At 40.8% G+C, this 22,352-nt stretch overlaps 2 protein-coding genes across 6 annotated transcripts in view; both read right to left on the minus strand.

The window, feature by feature from the left end:
- ANXA7 (annexin A7) overlaps positions 1-14,290 on the minus strand; it is a 37,648-nt gene extending 23,358 nt beyond the window's left edge. The window contains exons 1-2 of one of the 4 annotated variants that reach the window (XM_086680011.1): positions 7,109-7,197; positions 1,855-1,883 (exon numbers count right to left, since the gene is read on the minus strand). The gene's annotated coding sequence lies outside the window, so the exon portion shown is untranslated. Of the gene's footprint in view, positions 1-1,854; positions 1,884-7,108; positions 7,246-14,193 lie in introns of those variants that run through there. The other 3 variants (XM_086680012.1, XM_025918434.2, XM_025918435.2) reach the window with 3 other exon arrangements.
- Positions 14,291-14,318: 28 nt separating this feature from the next.
- On the minus strand, positions 14,319-22,337 carry MSS51 (MSS51 mitochondrial translational activator). 2 transcript variants are annotated; one of them, XM_025918364.2, is made up of 7 exons: positions 22,167-22,336; positions 17,907-18,150; positions 17,475-17,630; positions 16,323-16,447; positions 15,557-16,123; positions 15,131-15,224; positions 14,319-14,539 (listed from the first exon to the last, which is right to left on the minus strand). In XM_025918364.2, exons 2-7 carry the CDS (start codon positions 18,125-18,127, stop codon positions 14,320-14,322), a joined length of 1,383 nt encoding a protein of 460 aa, XP_025774149.1. In that variant the 5' UTR covers positions 18,128-18,150; positions 22,167-22,336; the 3' UTR covers position 14,319. The 2 variants fall into 2 exon arrangements, with proteins under 2 accessions (XP_025774149.1, XP_086536139.1); XM_086680013.1 differs by lacking the exon at positions 15,131-15,224 and having other exon boundaries at positions 22,167-22,337.
- Between the last annotated feature and the right edge of the window lie 15 nt (positions 22,338-22,352).

The raw sequence follows: 22,352 nt of genomic DNA on the forward strand, positions 1-22,352 counted from the left end.
TACATTAGCACTTCCCAAAGGCCTCACCTCCAAATACTGTCATCTTTAGGGGAAACACATTCAGAGCATTACACTGGGATACACCCCACTATGAATGCACAAATTACTGTGTTTTAAAGATAGTTAAAATGATTCCTATAGAGTTAGGCTACCAATGTGATACCTATTTGGTCCACCTGTTTCACTGTGCTTTTAATTTTTAAAGATTACTTTGGGGGCACCTGGCTGGCTCAGTCTGTAGAGCATGCCACTCTTGACCTCAGGGCCGATCATTCAAGACCCACAGTGGGTATGAAGCCTATCCAAAAAAAAAAAAATTTTTTTTAAGTTTCATTTTATAATTGCATAAAATATTTTCTTGGTCCCAAGTCAAATCAATAAAACAAGATATATTCAGAAAGATATTAGCTTCTATCCCTGCTCATTCCCTCGTCCTATATGTAACCATTATTTTTATGGCTTATACATCTATTGTGTTTTTTAAGCTGCTATGTATATATTTATATCCCCATTCCTTTCTTAGATAAAATTTAGCCAATACATACACTGTTTCTTCACTTGGCTTTTTTCTTTTATTAGAGACCACTCATAGCAGTATATAGATAGTCTTCATTCCTTTTTACAACTATATAGTATTCCACTTTGTGGACTTTCCATAGTTTACTTAATAGCAAACATCTGAGTTGTTTCTAGTCTTTTACAAACAGTGCTACAATGAATAGCCTTGTGTAAGTATCTCTCTACATATTTTGCCAATATTTGCCAATATATTTATTTATCCAATTTTATTAGACTAATTTTATCTTTTAACGGTTTATTTATTTTTGAGAGAGAGAAAGAGACAAGAGTGGGAGAGGGGCAGAGACAGAGGGGGACAGAGAATCTGAAGCTGGCTCTGAGCTGATAGCGGACTGCCCAATGTGGGGCTCAAACTAATAAACTATGAGATCATGACCTGAGTCAAAGTCGGATGCTTAACCAACTGAGCCACCCGGGCACCCAAGACTTAGACTAATTTTAAAATTAGTATACATTCTCTAACTGGGGGAAAAGAAAATAAGGTGGGGTGGCAGAATGCAGCCAATCTGGGATTAAAGAGGCAATCATACATTATCTATTCTCTGATAATATATGGTAATCAAGATTTGATAGTATTCTGATCAGCAAACATGACAGGGGAAATATCTTTTGCAAACTGCAGTCTGCACCAGAGAGTTTGAAAGTTATTTTCTTCAAAAGGAACTCATTTCTATTTGGAAATGCAAACAATAACTTGAAAATCTGATGATGTTAAGAAATTATTACATCTTTAGGTCTGATAATGGTATTATGATTTTTGTAAAGCATCTGCTTTTTTAGAGATATACACTGAATATTTATAGACAAAATATGTCTGGGAATCACTTCAAAATCATATAAAAGGGTTATGCAGGAGTATAGATGAAACTAGATAAGTTGATTATTTATACAAGTATGTGGATATTCAATACATTCTTCTGTCCAGTTGTGCATTTAAAATTTTTCCATAATAAAGTTTTTGGTTTTTTTAGAAGACCGTTCATGTAGGGGTACCTGGGTGGCTCAGTCAGTTAAGCCTCCAACTTCGGCTCAGGTCATGATCTCACGGTTCGTGAGTTCAAGCCCCACGTCAGGCTGTGCTGACAGCTCAGAGCCTGGAGCATCCTTCAGATTCTGTGTCTCCCTCTCTCTCTGTCCCTCCCCCACTAGCGCTCTCTCTCTCAAAAATAAATAAACATTTAAAAAAAATTTTAAAGACCACTCATGTAAAACAAATGCAGCCAACGTGAACCCAAAAACCACAAATATATACGTATATATGTATAGTGTAAGTACCTTTTGCAATTGAAGAAAACACTACCAACCTAAAAGAAATGCAAATAAATAAGGGGAAAACAAATATTCAAAACAATACCATTTCATAGCCTGATCATATCTAAAAAACTGGGGCACATGGGTACTTAACCATAAACATCTGACTCTTGCTTTCAGCTCAGGTCATGATCCCACAGTGTGTGGGATTAAACCCCATGTCGGGCTCTGCACTGACAGTGAGGAAGGTGCTTGGGATTCTCTGTCTCCCTCTCCCTCTGCCACTCCCCCACTCATGTGCATGCACAAGCTTACTTTCTCTCTCTAAATAAATAAATAATCTTTAAAAAAAAAAGATTCATTCATGTTGTCACAAATTGCAAGATTTCCTTCTTAAAAAAATATCTAGGGGTGCCTGGATGGCTCAGTCAGTTAAGCATCTGACTCTTGGTTTCGGTTCAGGTCATGATCTCAGAGTTCTTGAGCTCGAGCCTCACACCGGGCTCTGTGGTGACAGCTCGAAGCCTGCTTGGGATTTTCCGTCTCTCTCTCTGCCCCTCCCCCACTTGTGCTCCCCCCCCAAAATAAATAAATAAATATTTATTTATATCTAAAAAACTATTGGTCAAATATAATAATATACCTGGCAAATATATCTATATAAAATCATTTATTTAGCATCTACCATAAAACACTGTACTAAGATTGGAGACTAACAGAATTACCAAAGGTTTAAACTAAGTTTTAAACGGTGATGGATAGGGGCACCTGGGTGGTACAGTCGGTTAACCATCCAACTCTTGCTTTGGGCTAAGGTCATGATCTTATAGTTTGTGAGTTCGAGCCTTGCATCGGGCTCTGCTCTGACAGCATGGAGCCTGCCTGGGATTCTCTCTCTTCCCCTATCTCTGCCCCTCCTTGCTCTCAAAATAAATAAACTTTAAATAAATAAATAAATAAATAAATAAATAAATAAATAAATAAATAAAATGGTGATGATACATTGGTAGGGAAGCTGAACAGCAATGTCATATGCAAGGCAAAAGATAGTATATAATTTAAGATAGACAATCATCAAAACACAATGAAACATAGACTAAGAGGCCAGTTAAGAGGCCTTCGGTATTGGTCTGGAATTAAATATTCATCATTCTCCACCAGATCAATCCTAATATCCCATACCTAACCAAGAAAATATCTTAACTATAGAGAACAAACTGATGGTTACTGGAGGGGAGTTGAGTGGATGGATGGGTTAAATAGGTGATGGGTATTGCAAAGGGCACTTGTGATGAGCACCAGGTACTGTGATGAATCTCTAAATTCTACACCTGAAATTAATATTGCACTATACGTTGATTAGCTGGAATTTAAATAAAAACTTGGAAAAAGAAAAATAAATAAATAAAAACTTGGGAAAAAATCCTGTATCTGTCACTAGTACCATTACTTAAATTACCTATTACGAAGTACAGTAAGTAACCCAACACTTTTCTTTTTTTCCTTTGCAATGCCTCTCCTATTCTACCCATCATTTCTATTCTCATGGCCATATCCTTACACCAGGTTTTCATCATTGATGCCTATTTTAGTAAAATTACTTTTCTATTTATCTTGCATATACTCTCACAGTTATAATTTCCTGGGCACCATCACTAGATGAATTTTCCTAAAATGCTCCTCTTTCAGCATATCACTCTTCAGGTCAAACCTCCTCAAAGACTACTGCTAGAGTATCACACGAAAATGTATAGGCCTGAAATTCAGTTCTCCTTAGTACTGGCTCTAATTTATCTATTCATTTTATCTCTGAACAATATCTAACCTCCAATGAGACATCTCTACCACTTAAACCATTCCCAATGTGCCTTTGGTTAAGCCACTGTTATTAAATGACTTGGCCCTCATGCCTGGGTTCACTCACCTTTCCTCACTTATCCAGCTCAAATCTTCTGTCCCTTTTTTTAATGTGTATTTATTTTTGAGACAGAGTGCAAGTAAGGGAGGGGCAGAGAGGGAGACACAGAATCTGAAGAAGGCTCCAGGCGCTGAGCTGCCAGCACACAGCCTGATGTGGGGGCTCAAACTCAAGAGCCATGAGATCATGACCTGAGCCAAAGTCAGACACTCAACCAACTGAGCCACCCAGATGCCTCTAATCTCTCCCTTCTTTGAACAATGTACAAGATAAAGTAGTACTTCTTAAACTTCATTATGTATGTAAATGACCTGAGGATCTTGTTAAAATGCAGACTCTGTTTCAGTAGTTCTGAGATGGGGCATGAGATTCTGCATTTCTTTTTTTTTTTTTTAATTTTTTTTTAACGTTTTTATTTATTTTTGAGACAGAGACAGACAGAGCATGAACGGGGGAGGGTCAGAGAGAGAGAGGGAGACACAGAATCTGAAACAGGCTCCAGGCTCTGAGCTGTCAGCACGGAGCCCGACGCGGGGCTTGAACTCACAAACTGCGAGATCATGACCTGAGCCGAAGTCGGACGCTTAACTGACTGAGCCACCCAGGCGCCCCAAGATTCTGCATTTCTAACTAGGCTTTTCAGGTGATACTGATGCTGCTGGTCTCTGAATCATATTTTGCTACCAGAATATTTTGGTATTTCTGGATCTACCAAATAATTTGCACACTTTTCAATGTGTTTTGGCTCTTCTCCCCATTATGGCTGTAAACGATTATCCATTTCTTTTACATCAAGACCCTAAACAAATCCAATTCAACATAATGAAATCCCATTAAGTAATAAGTACTGTCCTAGGTGCTGATAGAAAGATGAGGGAGAAAAGTATCCTGCCTTTTGAGTACACAGTATATTGGGGCACCTGAGTGGCTCAGCTAGTTGAGCAGCCGACTTTGGGTCAGGTTATGATCTCACAGTTCGTGAGTTCAAGCCCCGAATTGGGCTCACTGCTCTCAGCTCAGATCCTGCTTCAGATCCTCTTCACTTCCCCCCTCTGCCCCTCCCCTGCTCGTGTGCTCTAAAATGAACAAACATTAAAAATAAAGTGAATACACAGTACAGGAAAATGAGATAATAAATTTAAGTTATTGTAGTGTTCTTTATAACATAAGCACAAGAAGCTAAAAACACCAAATTGAGAATGAATAGGCATATATTGAGTCAAAGTTACAATAATAAAGATAATAAGAAGACTGATCCAGTCAGTTCTAAAATAATCATTTGGAATCCAAAGACCCAGTTGTAAAAATAGGAACAGGAGTATGGTTGGTATAAGGAGTAAAAGAGGGACAACAGCATCTTACAAATAATCAGATGGACCAAGGGCAAAAGAGGTCAGTGTCAAAAGAAAGGGGGAAAAATCTGATAATAGCTTATGAGAAAATTAATAATTTTAAAGGCAACAAGTAGTTACAGTAACAAAGACTACATAAGTAACTTAAATTTCTAAATCTCAAGAACTGTCCCAGTGACAAAATCCCATTTCTACATTATTTTTCTTTTTTAGTACTTATTTTGCGAGAGCGTGCACGAAAGCAGGGGAAGGGCTCGGAGCTTCTGACTCGGAGAACCTGACTCGGAGCTCGAACTCACAAACCTTCAGATGATGGCCTAAGCCAAAATCAAGAGTCAGATAGGAGCACCTGGGTGGCTCAGTTGGTTGGGTGTCTGACTTTAGCTCAGGCCATGATCTCATGGTTTATGAGTCTGAGCCCTGTGGCAGGCTCTGTGCTGACAGCTCAGAGCCTGGAGCCTGCTTCAGATTCTGTCTCCTCTTCTCTCTCTCTCTCTCTCTGCCCCTCCCCCACTCGCACTCTGGGTCTCTCTCTCAAAATAAATACACATTTAAAAAAAAAAAAAGAGGCACTTAACTGACTGAGCCACCTAGGCGCCCCATGGAAACTTAATTTTCAACGTACCTTTACCCCTTTTGGAGTCGTGCATGTATCATCTATTCAAAAGCTAGATTTAAAAAGCTTTTGTAAAAACTTAAACCCTATGGTGACTCAACAAATTACTCATTTTGCCCAAGGAATGGTAAACAAGAGTTCTTCCTTTTTATCATTCTCCATCAGCAACTACTTTTAAAAGACTAGAAATCATTCTTGGTTCTCCAGACCATCTCCACCCAGTGAGTCAGCTACTAAAAGGGGTGGGTCTCACTACAGGAGTCTCAAGATGGCATCAAGCCCAGGAACACAAGAGGCAGCTGTTGCAGATTTGTGAAACAAATACAGAACAGGAAGGGCAAATGAAGATGGCCAACAGGAGATACTACAATTTTCCAAAACCTGCCTCTTGGTCGGGAAGGACTAATTAAATCAGTCAGCAAGGGCCACTGGATATAGAACTAGAGTCATGGCCAACCATGACTTCCTGGGCAAGGTAGGCAGCCATCACCAGTGAGGAATAAAAAGCAGCTTAAGTTTGAAGTAGCTAAAATTCTCTCTTCTACTGATCTAGTGCTTGAGACTCCTTACCTGCCTGAAAGGTGACTCATGAAGCTCTAATTAGGACAGATTACTTTATCAGATCAGCTCCCCACCTGATAGAAGATACTAGCGGGTTTAAAGGTTGGACGACTTTTCGTTTGTCACTTTATGGTGGACATCAGCCATCTCCCTGTGTATGGGAAGTGTTGGCTCAGGACGGGCTATTAATCAGCGTACTTGATGCTGTTCAGGGAATAGAAATCAAATCTGGAAAGCTATTTCCTAGAGTAGTTTCCAAGAATTATAAACCCGAGCCAATGTACAATTTTAGGCGTAGGCCCTGTCCTACGGTTCACTAAGCACAGTACAAATTTCCCAAGTTTCCCTAAATTTGCTGTGTCACCGCAAAGTCTAGTCACTAGCCAGACAGCTTCTGGTATTTCTCGCTGGCTTTCCTACTCAGCCTTCCTTGAGGTGGCTTCAGCAGGGTCATCCTCTGGCTTCCCTCCACCTGTAGTCACCTGCCTGCGTGCAGGGTGTCACTAGTCCCTCTAATCTCGGGACAGCCGAGTGGCACAGAGGACGGTGAACGGTCCTCCCGTCTTCCCGCCAGGCTGGCTGGCTGGCCGGCCGCCTAGCCTATCCCACCCCAAAGCGCCTCCGCCCGAACACCCCACCGGGCAGCCCAGGTCCGGAGACACAGACGCCGAGACGACCGCCACCCGGGAGGCCCACAGGCACCCTCACCGAGCCCTACCGCGGGGATACACGCGGGACCCCGCCACCTCCCGCACGGCAAGCCCCAGAGCTGGCCTGACCGACGTGACCCGGGGGATAGGGGCAGGAAGGGTAGGGGGCGCCATCGCTCACCTGACCCGGGGGAGCAGCGTTACAGCCCAACACTGGTCGCCAGCAAGATGGAGCCGGGGGCGGGGCCAGGAAGGCGGAGCGCAGCGGCCACCGCCCCAGCCCGTTAGGGGAGCTGCGGCGGCCGGGAACGCCCCCGGAGCAGGAGGGGCGGTGCCTCGGCTCAGCCTGGCTCGCGCTTTCGCTTAGTCCGCGCCTCCCAGCTCCACCTGCGGGAACAGACGCTCCCTTCAGGTGGACTAGCCGGTTTTATCACTTTTCTCGGTCCCAAGGACCATCCCCAATCCCATTGGCGCTTTCTCAAATCACAGCAGTTTTGAGGAATCCCGGAGCCTTTTCAGTGACGGGCGGCTGAGAAGGGCCGCGACTGGGAGGCCAGGTGCAGCCTCTCCGCTTCTGATATACCGTCCTCCCTGGGACCTTCTAAGGATAAAGACCGTGTCTTTTATTAGATCCCTATGAAATCAATTAATATTTATTGGGGATTCTGTCTAGATAGAACTCGAGATATATTAATCAAAACAACTCCAGATGGGTTGTTAGGTGATTCTAGACTACCCTCACACTAGAGCCCTAACATCTAACACAAATACTCGCATTAAACATTTGAGGTGATTTCAAGGGCTCAGACCAATATCTTAAACTCATTAAGCAAGTTTATTCCCGATGCAAAACCAGTCAGTTACCTTTCACAGTGGTTCGCAAAGTATGGTCCCTACACCAGCAGCAGTAAACTTCTTAGAAATGCAGATTTGGGGCTCCATCTTAGATCTACTGAATCAGACTCTTAAGAGCAGAGCCCAGCAATTTGTTTAACAAGCCCTCCAGGTGGGCACCCTTAAGTTTGAGCACCATCAACTTACTACTCTTCAGGCTTTTCTACCCAAAAGCTTCCTCATAAGGGTGGGATAGGGTGAATTAAATTTTAAGTGGGAACAGCAAAATATACTTAGCCCCAAAACATCAGTGAAGTGAGGTCCTTGAGGAAGGTCACTGCCAAATTTAAACAAAACTGAACAACACTCTGGGTATCCAGCATTCATTCCCCAGTTCCTATCAGTCTCCCTACTTGACAAATAATGGGCCTCTCTGTCCAATCTGCCCACATAGACATCCAGCTTTTAAGTGTTCCCTAAGAAGACGGTCCTTGCTTTTTTTTTTTTCTCTTAATATTTATTTTGAGAGCGAGAGAGAGCACACACACAGGGAAGGAGCAGAGAGAGAATCCCAAAGAGACTCTATGTTACCAGTGCAGAGCCTGATACAGGGCTCCAACTCATGAACTGTGAGATCATGACCTGAGCCAAAACTAAGAGTTGGGCACTTATACCGACTGAGACACCCAGGTGCCCCAGACTGTCTGTACTCTTCTTTGTCCCACACTATTCCCATGATGATTTCATCCCCACCTCTCCTTCTGCCTTAACTATCACCCTAAGAGGATATTTTTCAAATCTACTTCCAGCCCATTTTCCTGAGCTATAAGCCCAAATATCCAATAGCCTGTTCAGACCCTACCACATTTCTCACTTCATCCTTTCAACTTGTCCTTCCTTCCTGACACACAGTACTTCTAGGATCAAAGAGCTCTTCCTCATACTTCCTCTGCCTAGAAAGTACTACCTGCCTTTTAACAATTATTAATCTATTAAGATTCAATTCAAAGATCGCATGCCTCCTTCCTGCTTCAAGAAACTTCCTGACCTCATCCTTTTCCTTACTTTCCCTTAGGTAAGCAATTACTCCCTTTTTTGTGCCCAAATAGACCTTATCTAGATGTCCACTGTGGTATATTGAACAGCGGAGTCACAGCATGAGCATGTGATTTACTTGTATTCAACCACATAAACTTAACAAAAACAAGTGCCCCTATCTGGCTCAGTTGGAAGAGCAAGTGACTCTTGATCTTGGGGTTTAAGTTCAAAACCTGTTGGGTGTAGAGATTACCTAAAAATATAATCTTAAAAAAAAATTAGCAACAACGAAACAACTCTGAAGGTCATTATAGGGACCAGAGTTCATGTGAAATAGGGGCCAGTATGCTTCCCCTAATGTGAACATTCCACTGTGTAGAGTCTAATATTTAAATAAATTTTTTGTACAGTTAAAGCAGTAATTTTTGTCTCCCAGGAGACATTTGGCAATGTCTGGAGACGTTTTTGATTGTCACAACCGGAGGAGGCAAGATGTTACCAATATCTAATGGGTAGAGATCAGGGATACTACTAAACATTCTACAATGCACTAGGCAGCCCCCTTCAACAAAGGATTATTCCATCCCAAAAGTCAATAGTGCTGAGATTAAGAAACTCTTGAACTAAAATGTTTTTTCTAAAGAATAAATTGGGTCATGTCATTCCCTTGATTATAAAACCCAAACTCTTGGCCATGGTCCGAAACGCCCTATATAGTCTGGCCCCTGCCTACCTCTCTGATCTCATCCGTCTTCAACTTCTTTCTCAATCATTAAACTCTGGTCAAAGTGGCCTTATGTCCAGGAAAACATACCAGGTTTGTGCACAAACACATCAGAGATTCTTACGATCTTCACACTTACTGCTTCTACTAGGAATGTTCTCCACTGCATCATCTCAAATGTCATCCATCTCCTCAGAGAGGTGGGTATTCCCTGAACATTGTGGCATTAGTAGTCACCATTGCCACCAACACCACCATCAGTTACACACTGTTATATTTTCTTTGTATCACTTAAAAGAATCTGAAATTTTGTATGTCTACCTTTTGCCCTCCCTACTAGAATGTAAGCTCATTGAGAATAGGAATATCTCTAGAGTCTAGTAATAAATGTTCAATAAATATTTGACTACAACAGGGCTCTCCAAACCCAAGCCAACATTTGATCTGGTGATCAAATAAGCAGAGATTAATGTCCAATACTAGAGGAAAAAATGGCTCTGATAGACCTGCTGAGATGAGGATGTGGCAGAATCCAATGTAGTGCTATTCTAAGGGATTTTCAATACAGTTTTAAAAATGCAAATTTGGGAGGCTCCTGGGAGGCTCAGTTGGTTGAGCGTCCAACTCTTGATTTCAGCTCAGGTCATGATCTCACCCTTCATGCAATCAAGCACCATGCCAGGCTCACTCTGACCAGTATGGAGTCTGCTTAGAATTCTCTCTCTCTCTCCCTTGCTCTCTGCCCCTCCCCTGCTAGCATGCACACTTGCTTGCTCACTTTCTCAAAGTAAATACATTTTTAAAAATGCAATTTTTTTTCATTTCATTTGCTGAGTTAGAAAATACAACTCTATTATATTGCTCTTGTTTATGTCAGTCTTCTATTAAACTGTAAACACTCTAAGGGCAGAAGCCATTTTAGTATGAAGCTAGTCATTTAGACTTTTATGCACTATCACCACCAGCTAGTAAGTTGGAAATTTTTGTCTCATTTATTACTGTGTGGTTTCTGTCTCCTGAGGTGATTCTGATAGATATAACACACTTCATCCATCACCATCAGTAACCAAACCCTATAGATTTTACTTTCATGCTTTATCTATAAAATGTCACTATTTACTTGTTAGAAATTACCTCTTCCTTTCCATGCCTACTATCACCTCAGCTGGCACCTGCATTATCTCCTCTCATGATGTATCCAACTGGTTTTTCCTTGTCAAATCAGTACTCATACAGTATTGCTAACTCAATCTGTTTGTTACTGTGTAAAATTAAAGTGGTATGGATTCAACAATGGCTACCATTTATTAAGTATGAACCATGTGCTAGGGCATTGTGTTAAGCACTTAACAAATTTTTTATATTCTCTAAGATTAAAAAAATGCTTTTGGTAACAGCTTTATGAAGATATAATTCGCTCATGTAAAGTGTCCAATTCAATGGTTTCTAATATATTCGCAGAGCTGTACCATCACCACAATCAATTTTAGAACATTTATATCACCCGCAAAATAAAATCCATACCTTTTAGCCATTACCCCGATACCCTCATCCTGCTCATCTGTATGCTGCCACTAATCTACTTTGTCTTCATAGATTTGACTACTCTAGACATTTCTTATAAATGCACTCATATACCATATGGTCTTTGTGACTTTCACTTAACATGAACATCAATGAACATGTTTTCAAGGTTCATCTACATTGTAGCATGAATAAGTACTTCATTCCTTTCTAAGCCCAAACATTTCATTACATGGACACACATTTTATTTACCCATTCATAAATTGATGGACATTTGGATTTTTATCTTTTGGCTATTATGAATAATGCTGCTATGGCAGTTTGTATACATGGTTTCATTTCTCATGGGTACATACCAAGGAGCAGAATTACAGGATCAAATGGTAACTCAAAATTTAACTTCTTGGGGAGTTACTGCCAGACTGTTTTCCAAAATAGCTGCACCATTTTGTATCCCCACATAAGTGTATAAGGGTTACAATTTCTCTACATCACAATACTTGTTATTTTTCTTTTTTATTACTGCCATTCTAGTGGATGAAGTGCCATTTCATTATGGTTTTGACTTGTATTTCCTGATAACTAAAGATGTTAAGCATATTTTCATGTGTTTACAGATCATTTGTATATATTCTTTGGAGAAATATTTATTTGGATCATTTGTCCATTTTTTTTGTCCATTTTTTTTTTTTTTTAATTTTTGAGGGAGGGGGAGAGAGAGAGAGAGAGAGAAAGGCAGGGGAGGGGCAGAAAGAGAGGGAGACTGAGGACCCAAAGCAGGCTCCACGCTGATAGGAGAGAGCCCAAAGCAGGGCTCAAACTCATGAACCGTGAGATCATGACCTGAGCCAAAGTCAGACACTTAACCCACTGAGCCACCTAGGTGCCCCTGCCCATTTTTTAATTGGGTTATTTGTTCTTTTATTGAGTTGTAACATTTCTTTATATATATTCTGGATATTAGTCCATTATCAGATATATGATTTATGAATATTTTCTCCCATTCTTTACACTTTTTTGATGGTGCCTTTTTCACTAGTTTTTAATTTTAATAAAGTCCAATTTATCTATTTTTATTTTGGTCGGTTATACATTTGGTGTCATATTTAAGAAACCATTGCCCAGGGGCGCCTGGGTGGCGCAGTCGGTTAAGCGTCCGACTTCAGCCAGGTCACGATCTCGCGGTCCGTGGGTTCGAGCCCCGCGTCAGGCTCTGGGCTGATGGCTCAGAGCCTGGAGCCTGTTTCCGATTCTGTGTCTCCCTCTCTCTCTGCCCCTCCCCCGTTCATGCTCTGTCTCTCTCTGTCCCAAAAATAAATAAACGTTGAAAAAAAAATTAAAAAAAAAAAAAAAAGAAAGAAACCATTGCCCAATCCAACTTCATTAAGATTTACCCCTATGTTTTTTTCTAAGAATTGTACAGTTTTAGTGATTTACATCTTCGATACAATTTGAGTTAATTTTTTTATGTTGTGTGTGTGTGTGGAGGGGGCGTCCAACTTCATTCTTCTGCATGTGGAATCCAGTTGTTCCAGCACTGTCTGTTAAAAAGTCTGTTCTTTTCCCATTGGATTATTTTGTCACTCTTGTCAAAAATCAATTGATCATAAATGTTAAGAATTTCTTGCTTCTCAATTCTATTTCATTGATCCATATATCTATCCTAGGCCAGTACTACACTGTCTTGATTACTACTGCTTTGTAGAATTTTGCAATTGGAATGTGTGAGTCTTCCAATTTTGTAAACATTTTCATTTAACTCTTAATGTAACAATACTAGGCATCATCCCAATTTTACAGATGAGGAAATTAAGGAAACTTAGAGAAGTTTAGCTTTCCCACAGACACAAACATATTTGGTAGTTGCTCCAGGATTCATACTCAGATCTATGTAAATCTAAAACTGACCAGTAAGCAATGCTCCTTCTATAATCTGGTCTCAATATACCTTCCAGACTAAATTTATACTAATCCCCCAATGTACCCTAAAATATCTCCTATTCTTTTCTGCTTAACTCTTATTCCTTCCATCTGAAATGACCTGCCCTCCATTTGTTTAATAAAATTCTACTTCACAAGAGCTTCACTATTCACTTAGTGATCTCTCTTTTCACTCTATTACCTTAGGAGTACAGGCCTCTCTCATGGTTCTTATTCCGTATCACATCTTATAATAGAGATTATCTATGTATATGTATTACTTCCCTTCCTAGGTTAAAAATAAGGTCCATCTCTCATTCACCTTTGTAACTCTCCAAAGCTGTAATGCAGTACCTTTCACACGGTAGGTACTAACTTCATACTTTGAATGAATATGTGAATTCTAATATTACCCCTCACAGAGTGGGCAATAAGAATGTATATGCATGTGTTAGGGCTGGGGGTGGGAGGCTGAGGTCATGGCAAGGTCGTAGGAATGACTATTTAAGGAAAATCCTCTTCTTGAGAATGTGATAAGAGAAGGATGGCATGAGATGGGAAGTGGCAGAGTAGCAGGCCCAGAGAGCTGGTGTTAACAACTCTTTTGGCAAAAGAGAAACCTCAAGTCTTGATATTGTGAGTAGACAAGTAATACTTGCCAGTGAATAGAAAAAAGGATACAACAAGAAGCCCCAAACTGAGTTTATTATGGTATAGACTAGGTAATAACAAATAACTCCAGTACATTCAACTAAAGCCTGAGATACCCTGGGATATTTAAATATAACACCAAGCAAAAAGCTACTCTAGGGTGAGAAGAGCCCAATAGAAAAGAAGAAAATAAGATATTTATCTAGAAAAAGCCAGGAAATCGAACAACATACCAATCCTCACAACTTCTCCCACGTTCCCAACCGCTTCTCTGACTTGCCCATTCGTGTACCACTTCAAGTCGTTAACACCTCTCCATTTTTTAGCCAAGATTTCTGGGTAACAAGAAAGTCTTTTCCAAAAGAATAAGGTGTCATTCTTCTCCTTTACACCATCTGATTCAAGGTAAAACTTTCTCACAAAGGGAACTATTAGGAATTCTAGGCTGGAAAGACATACCAGGGCCTCTTGCCATGTATTAAATCTAGAATCCTGTCTCTAGAAGCTATTTATGGCTAACCTCTTAGAAATGAGTCACATCACACAGAACTCCCATTCAGCTGAGAATCTTTGCCTGGACAAGTGAATGAGGTTTAGGACATAGTGGATTTCAAAGTCGGCAACAACCTGACATCAGCAGAGTAATTTCATTACAACCTCCCCATTTTCTAGAAATCCAGTCAGGATCTGGGTCAGCTATTTAAACTCCACCATCTACTTTTTCTTCCAGTTGCCTCCTATCCAACTGGCAGGAACTTCCAAGAAAGATGATATAATAGGCATTGCAGTATACTGGCTGCTTGTTGGGGTTGGAATAGACCTGTTCAGGTTTGAGGGATGCAAAAGGGTTAGCTCCATAGGCGGTGATGTTTGTATCCAAGTCCACCAGAATCTGTAATGAGGCTGCCAATTCCTGATGGCTATGGGAGACAGATAAAAAAAAAATAATAATAATAAAATGCTGTGCTAATTATGAGAAACATAGGAGAGAAATTTCTCAGAACTTGATGCTTCTGTACTCATTAATCCCCAAAATTACCTAAGGCTGGTTTAGGCGAGGGGATATCCCTTCCTACCAAATGTCTCACTAATCACCTGATTAACTAGCATAGGACTTGGTTCTAAGGGGATTAGAAAGCCAAGTGTGGAAAGGAAGAAAATCCTCACCAGAAGATAGAAGATGAGCAAAGGGGAGAGAAATGAGCTCATCTATATAAAGAGAGGTGTTGAGGGGTGCCTGGGTGGCTCAGTCGGTTAAGCATCTGACTTTCGCTCAGGTCATGATCTCACGGTTCGTGAATTCAAGCCCCACATCGGGCTCTGTGCTGACAGCTCAGAGCTCAGAGCCTGGAGCCTGCTTCGGACTCTGTGTCTCCCTCTCTCTCTGCCCCTCCCCCCCCTCTCGCGCTCTGTCTCTCTCTCTCTGTCAAAAATGAATAATAAACATTAAAAATTTAAAGAGAGGTGTTGAGTGAGTCAGGGATATATCAAAAATAGGAGGAAGTTGAAACCTGTAAACAGTGATCAATGTAGGGATCTCATAATCACGAAGTAGCAAGAGGGTGGGCAGCCAAGCCTCCATTAAGTCTGGGGAAGCATGGAAACCTATGGAAAAAACAACAAAAATAGAAATGGATATAGAGAGGGGAAAGGCTGAAGTAGGGCCTAAGCAAGATACTTTTTTTTTTTTAATTGTGTTCACCTTTCTCCTCACCTTGCTCACCTCCAATGCTCATTTACCATCATCATCTACCCCAGGTTCTTCAGTGGAAAATTCTGAACCCGGGCATAGCACAAATGGCTAATGATCAACCAAAGTTGTCATCATATTGTGTTTAACCTGACCAAATGAATGGGATTCCAAATATAGAAGATACAAGAGTCAGGATAGAAAATTCCCAGAAAAGCCACCCAGTATTCCCCTAAATGATTCTTACCTGGATGGAATGTCACCACCAAATCCGGATGGGCTATCCGCCCAGTCTCTACCTCCTCCTCCCAGAAGTCATGATAGAGGCCTCTATGGCCACTAAGCTGAACTGTGCCAGGTTCCAGGATGGGAGTTGAGGGGTTCTGTGTAAAGCCAGCAGATACGTCTATACCCACCATGATCACACGGAGGCCAAGGTGTCCAGGAAACATGTAGCCAAGCTCATCATAGTCCTCAGGGCGAGTGAGGAATGTCTCCACGTGGGAAGCACCAACCACATGCACTGTGCTTCCCCCAATCTTCCCAACATTTATCCCCAAGGCCCGAAGCCCAAGGCCCAGTGTCAAGGGTCGTGAGAGGGCATCTGTCAGCAGCCGCTTCAAAGAGCCCTGCAAGACATCTGGGTCTGGCCTTGGCCGTCCTACGCTGGCCCACAGGGTGGTCATGGCATGACTACCTAGCACAGCATCCAGTGTAGCATCTAGCTGTAAATGCCGCATAGAAAACCAGGTATCCCAGCCCTGTACAGCTTCAGCCAGGCATGGCCAAGGCCCTGAAGGTAGGACAAAAGCACCTGTAGGAAAGAAGAAATAAGAATGACATAATCCTTTCCTGGCTTCAATATTCTTTCCAAGTGTACTCTCCCAACTTGTGACCAGGAGTGCCCCACTCAGTTTCTCATTTTTTCCTTCTAACAACATGCTTTCATCTCCCTCTCCAAGTACAACCAATTATGACCACTATGTCAGAGTTCTCCAACACTATCACTTCACCTGTGACTAGGAGCCATTCCATGAGACGGTCCACAGCTACAAGACGCAGCTCTTGACAAACCTTCCTATGTGCTGGCCAGTCTGACCTCTGGCACTCTGGACCACAGTAATAGACATTTCTGCACCTGAAAGAATGAGCCCCAGAAACAGATGTTCCTATACCTCAAAGGTATGTCAGGGGAAGGGGGAAGGGAACTGATATACCTGCACCTAGGAAGAAAGATCACTGGATAAGGAAGGTAAGGAGAGGAGTGACAACTGATGCACTAAATTTGGAGATTATATTTGGGAGGGGAGGCATGAGAGACTAGGAATGTAATTATTCTCTTGGGTTAGAGTGACACCTCAGTCTATATCTGGAACAACTCACTTTTTACATCACTTACAGAAAAAATAAATAACAGGAGTTTGCAGCTGCCCTATTATCACAGGTATGGCTCAACTCCCCAGAAGAGATAATGATCTTATACCTTGCGTACTCAAGAGGAGGGAGGTAAAGAAGATTATACAGTCGTCCCCCCTTATCCAAAGGGAATATGTTCCAAGATCCCCAATGGATACCGAACTCACGGATGACCTAAACCCTGTATATACTGTTTCCTCCTATACATACATACATACATATGTATCTATGATAAAATTTATAAATTAGGCACAGTAAGAGATTAACAATAAGACAATTATAATATACTATAATGTTATACGGAAGTGGTCTCTCTCTCAAAAGATCTTACTGTATTGTACTCACCCTTCTTCTTGTGATAATGTGAGATGATAAAATGCCTACATGATGAGATGAAGTGAGATGAATGACATAAGCACTACAACACAGCATTACACTACTAATGACTTTTTGACAATAGTCAGAGGAGGATCATCTGCTCCCAGACCGTGGTTGACCATGGATAAGTGAAACCACAGAAAGCAAACTGCAGGTGGGGGGGGGACTATTGTACCATAATCTGTCTGACCTCCCCATAATACCCAAAATAAGAAGGAGCCCAATCCTTTTCTAATCTTTCTGTGGCCTGGATCACACAAAATGAGTGGGCCTTAAGTTACTTTGAAAACTCTTAGACCTTTCCTCCTGCAAGGAAGTCTTAGAATAGGATCATTTCTGGATGACTCCCCATTTAGCCCCCAACTAGTCACCTTTTGCACTGCCGTAAGACCTTGGAGTCTGAAAGACCACTAGGGAGAGCTCTACAGTGAGCACAGAATCGGAATGTGTCCTCCATCTTCTGGAACATTTCTTGAGGGCATCGAAATCCAAAGCCTGATACAGAAGCACCCCCATCTAGCACCAACCTGCAGAAATGGCACGGTGAATAAGTGGCAATAGGAAAAAGAGTTATCTCCAAAATCTTTCATGACCTATACCTTGCCTCCAATATATTTCCATCTACTCCCACTATTTCTCACATAAGCAAATTATATTTCTTCTATAGTAATAAAACTTACAGAAGTCAGGATGAGGGACTCCCTCATTGTAAATGCCCCATATTCTCCAAGCTATATTCCCTCTTTGCCTTCTAAAATCAGTTCTACTAGAGATATTATTCTTCCATAGAGCGAGTCACTCACTTGTATTCTTCATAGCTTTTCATGCTTAGCTTTTGAAGGATTAGCTGAGATAGGCCAGGAACATTATTTTCCAAGGAGAAGAAGCCAAGCGCATCAATGCTAGGGTCAGGTTTTGAGAGGGTCAGAGGCACAGGGGTCACAACTGTGGATGGGGTCACAACCATGGGAGCCACTGATGAAGGGGGTTTCTTGTGCCTTCGCTTCCGAGATCTTGGAGCCATGGCTGTCCACTGATACCTGGGGACTATACACAGAACAGATATGGAATGAAACTTTGCAAGTTGGTCACATATGATGGGTTTTCATATGCTTGACCTTTCACTTCTCATTCTAGTCTCTCAGACCTAGGTATCCGTAAGACTTATTTGGTATCTACTGATTATTGATCACCATAGGCGATTATAAAAAAAACAGCAGGGAAATAATTATATATGAACATAATTATACATATATGTGTTACATATTAAGTTCTATGTAAAATTTAAATACATATGTAAGGAAATGCACAGGAAAAGGTCTGGCAGGTCTCATGTAAAACCAGTAACAGTGATTAACACTGAGGACGGAAAGAAGTAATGGGACAGGAACTGGGTTAATCAAAAGGAACTTTAGACCTATCTGTGATATTTGACTCTTGAATAGTTAGAATATATTTATATATTATTCGTATAATCCTTTTAAAAAATCAAAAATCCTTTTAAAGTGAGCAATAATATGGCATGTCCTACATTCACATGGTTGTGCAACCACCACCTCTATCTAGTTCCAAAACATTTTCATCATCCCAAAAGAAAACCTCATAACCAGAGGTGCCTGGTGGCTCAGTTGGGTAAGTGTCTGACTCTTGATTTCAAAAAGAGAGAAAAAAAATCAAAAGAGAGAAAAAAGCAAACAAAAGTTTTGGTTGTCCAAAACTACCAGCTAATTGGAGAATTAGTCAATTTCACTTAGTTGGGGAAATAAAACATTCATTTTAGAAAACCTATCATCACAGTTGTAAGCAATAGACCCAGAGGAAGAAATTAAACGCAACACAAAATCAGCATCACAATGCTAAGAGTTATATAGTTAAAGCAAGTTATAAAAAATTATGAAGAAACTTTCCTAAAGAGGCGAGTTTTGAAGTAGAACTGATCCTGCACCCACCCACTACCTAGCAGGAACTCTGTGATATTCTCCTTTCTTGGCTTGTCTTCTCCCATTCCTTCTACAATTGTTGAGTAAACAAAAGGAACTATATTGGGAAAAATAAAAACATGCATTCACTCAAAAAATATTTATTGCTAAACATATATAATCACTCATAAAATAATGGAAACAAATATGAAAAATATACTCAACATCTAGATGTCCTGTAGAGGGATCAAATGTAAATCATAACATAAGGCAGTATATAAATACTGTAAGTGAAACTAAAGCACTAGTGGGAAATCAGAAGAGTCTCTTTAGTTGGTTAGCTGTAGGAAGACTTTATAAAGCAGGTATCAGTCAAAATAGACCGATGGTAATTCTTTGAATACATGAGATAAAAAAAGGAATTCTTAGCACAGAGAAGAGCATGAGCATAGAAATGTAGATGGGAACACTCTAGAAATTAATGAAATAGAATGATTTGAGTTTGACTATAAGTATAACAACATAAACATTAAGAACTAAAACTATAAAGTCTTAGAAGAACACAAAGGGAAAAGGTCATAATATGGATTTGGCAATTTCTTAGATATGACACCATAAAAAGAAATGAAGTACTGATAATATGCTACAATGTGGATGAACCTCAAAAGCATTATGCTAACTGAAAGAAGTCAAAAGGTCACGTTATAGGATTTCATTTATATGAAATATCGAGGAAAGGTAAACCCACAGACAGAAATCAACTCCTGGTTGCCAGGGACTGGGTGGAAGAGGAATGGGGAGTAACTGCTAAATGGTTATGGGGTTTACTTTTTTTTTTTTTTTTAAGTTTATTTATTTTGAAAAAGAGAGAGCATAAGAGAGCATAAGAGAGCATGCACTCAAGTAGGGGAGGGACAGAGAGAGGGAGAGAGAGAATCCCAAGCAGGCTCTGTCAGTGCAGAGCCCAACTTGGGGTTCAAACCCATGGAGCTGTAAGATCACGACCTGAGCCAAAATCAAGAGTCAGACACTTACCCAACTGAGCCACCAGGCACTCCTGGTTATGAGGTTTTCTTTTGGGATGATGAAAATGTTTTGGAACCAGATAGAGGTGGTGGTTGCACAACCATGTGAATGTAGGACATGCCATTTAATTGCTCACTTTAAAAGGATTAATTTATCTTGTGAATTTCATCTCAATTAAAAAATAAAAAAGAAAGGTACCTGTAGAGATTGAGAATCTAAATACTAACTTTCCAATTAACTGCCTCCAGGGACAAGGAAATGGCAGAGGATAAAAAGGCTGACTGTGGTTGGTTTTACTATGAATAAGGTAACTTTTAAAGTTCAAATCACGGATCATGTTTTGTTACAAAAATAGTCTGACATTTACTCCTTCTGGACCAGATTTGTTAGGAAAAAAACTCTAGAATCATCATTCAGATGAAGTGTAGGTGGCAGAACAAACAAAAACCTCCCAGAATCATCCACTAAAATCTATTATCTGTACACCTGAAACTAACATAACATTGTAACTAACTAGAATTAAAATTGAAACTTAAAAAAAAGAAAAGCTATTATCTTATGACACGGCTTTTTGCAAACTGCTGTCCTCAGTTAATGAGGGAACTAATTTGTATTTTCTTTTGTACTTTCTTTCCCCTCCTTTCATTTCACTTGTGTAATCTCTCCCCTCTCACCACAGATAAATGGATGTTTTCAGAGTCCAAAGAACAGAGATAGCTAAGCTCATCTGCATTCTACATTCTCACTAATACAGAAGAAATTAGACCTGAAGGTGGTAGATTATTTTAAGATTTAAGGGTCCCTTTACTAAAGGATGCCTTCACACCTGAGTACCCCATTTCCAACAAGTGACCTGAATCTTCCCTCCACTTTTAATCACCACACATTCTCATCACATTTCCAGAATCATTGCAACTTTAGAAGCATTCATCTGCTCTACCTACCCAGCCTCCTCAGGCAAGAAAACACCTTCTTGAACCTTGAAAGAATGGATTCATCTTTTCTTTACAGGTATGGAGAAAAATTATCTTTGTTCTGATATAAGTCAAGGGTCTTAAATCCCAGGATTAATAAATATATATTCCTGATGTTCAACTAAAAGCCTTCTGCAATGGAAGCCAATTAAGACAAGAAATGTATTGCCTCACTTATCTGCCTTTCCAAAGAGGTCCTTCTTGAAAGGAAGACTAACTCTTGGCTCTCTAGAAGTTGACTGAACTCACTGGGAAGTGAAGGAAGGAATCACAGTTTGAGGAGGAGTGGGGCGATGAAATCCCTGAGAGTTTCCTCTATGTCTAGAATGGGCTCATGATACAAACTAACTAAATTTCTGGCAGGAAGGTAAGAAGGTGGGAATGAGAAGCCAGGTCCTTGCATTTGCATCTACGTGAAGCTCATGTCTGAGTTTGTGTACCCCAGGCCCAGACCCAGCTTCCTTGGCTCTAACTTTTCTGCACAGAGTCCCAGGATCCTCCAAGTTTGAGGGGAGGGACGGGACTGAGAGAAACAAAGGCAAAAAACATAGAGGACAAGGGAGAAGTTGGAAAGAATTACATATAATGAGCTTTCAGAATTTTCTAGAGATCAGAGTCTATGTCACCTAGCAAGGAATCACCTTTTTTCCAGCTGCCCCCAGTGGCTTGGGCTCTAATTTATTCTCCGTATATAAAAGAGAAAACACCAACACCAAGGACTAAAAAGGAGACATGAACTGGACGCTCTAGAAAAACTATTATCCTTCATCTCCAAATTCCCTAAATATTAGCCTATTCCCAGACCAGGTCTCCCATCCTTCTCCCTCACCACCAAAAGCCTCAAGTTTCACCTACCACAGTATCTTCTCGCTATCTCCAGACCAGGAAGACCTATGTAATTTTCTCTAATTCACCAGCAAACACGAAACATCTTTGGGGAGGCAGGGAAAGGGGAGAGTGATGCTAGTCATTGGGGATCCTCAAAAGGAGTTAGGAAAGAGAAAGCGAAAAGGAGGAATCCATTAGGAACACTATTATTAAGCACATTCAGATGCTTAATCAGTGCTAACACTCCTTGGGGTGATAAATGTTTTACTCAACTATAAACTAAGCAAGCAGATGATTTGAAGGGAAAGGAACTTACCCTGCTAAGCCCTAGGCTTCCTTCCTTCTCTCTTTCTTCCAAGTGAAGCGAATGCTTGATCTCCTCAGATCTAAGCTGTGGCTGACTTGCAGCTGTCCCTTCGTATCACTTTCCTTTGCAAACTGCTGAAATGCTGCGTCTCTGTGATTAGGTATACCCTGCCAACCAGACAGACAACGCTGAATT

This window comes from Puma concolor, chromosome D2 (genome assembly GCF_028749965.1).
Source record: "Puma concolor isolate L17-30 chromosome D2, mPumCon1.1.hap2, whole genome shotgun sequence".
NCBI lineage: Eukaryota > Metazoa > Chordata > Mammalia > Carnivora > Felidae > Puma > Puma concolor.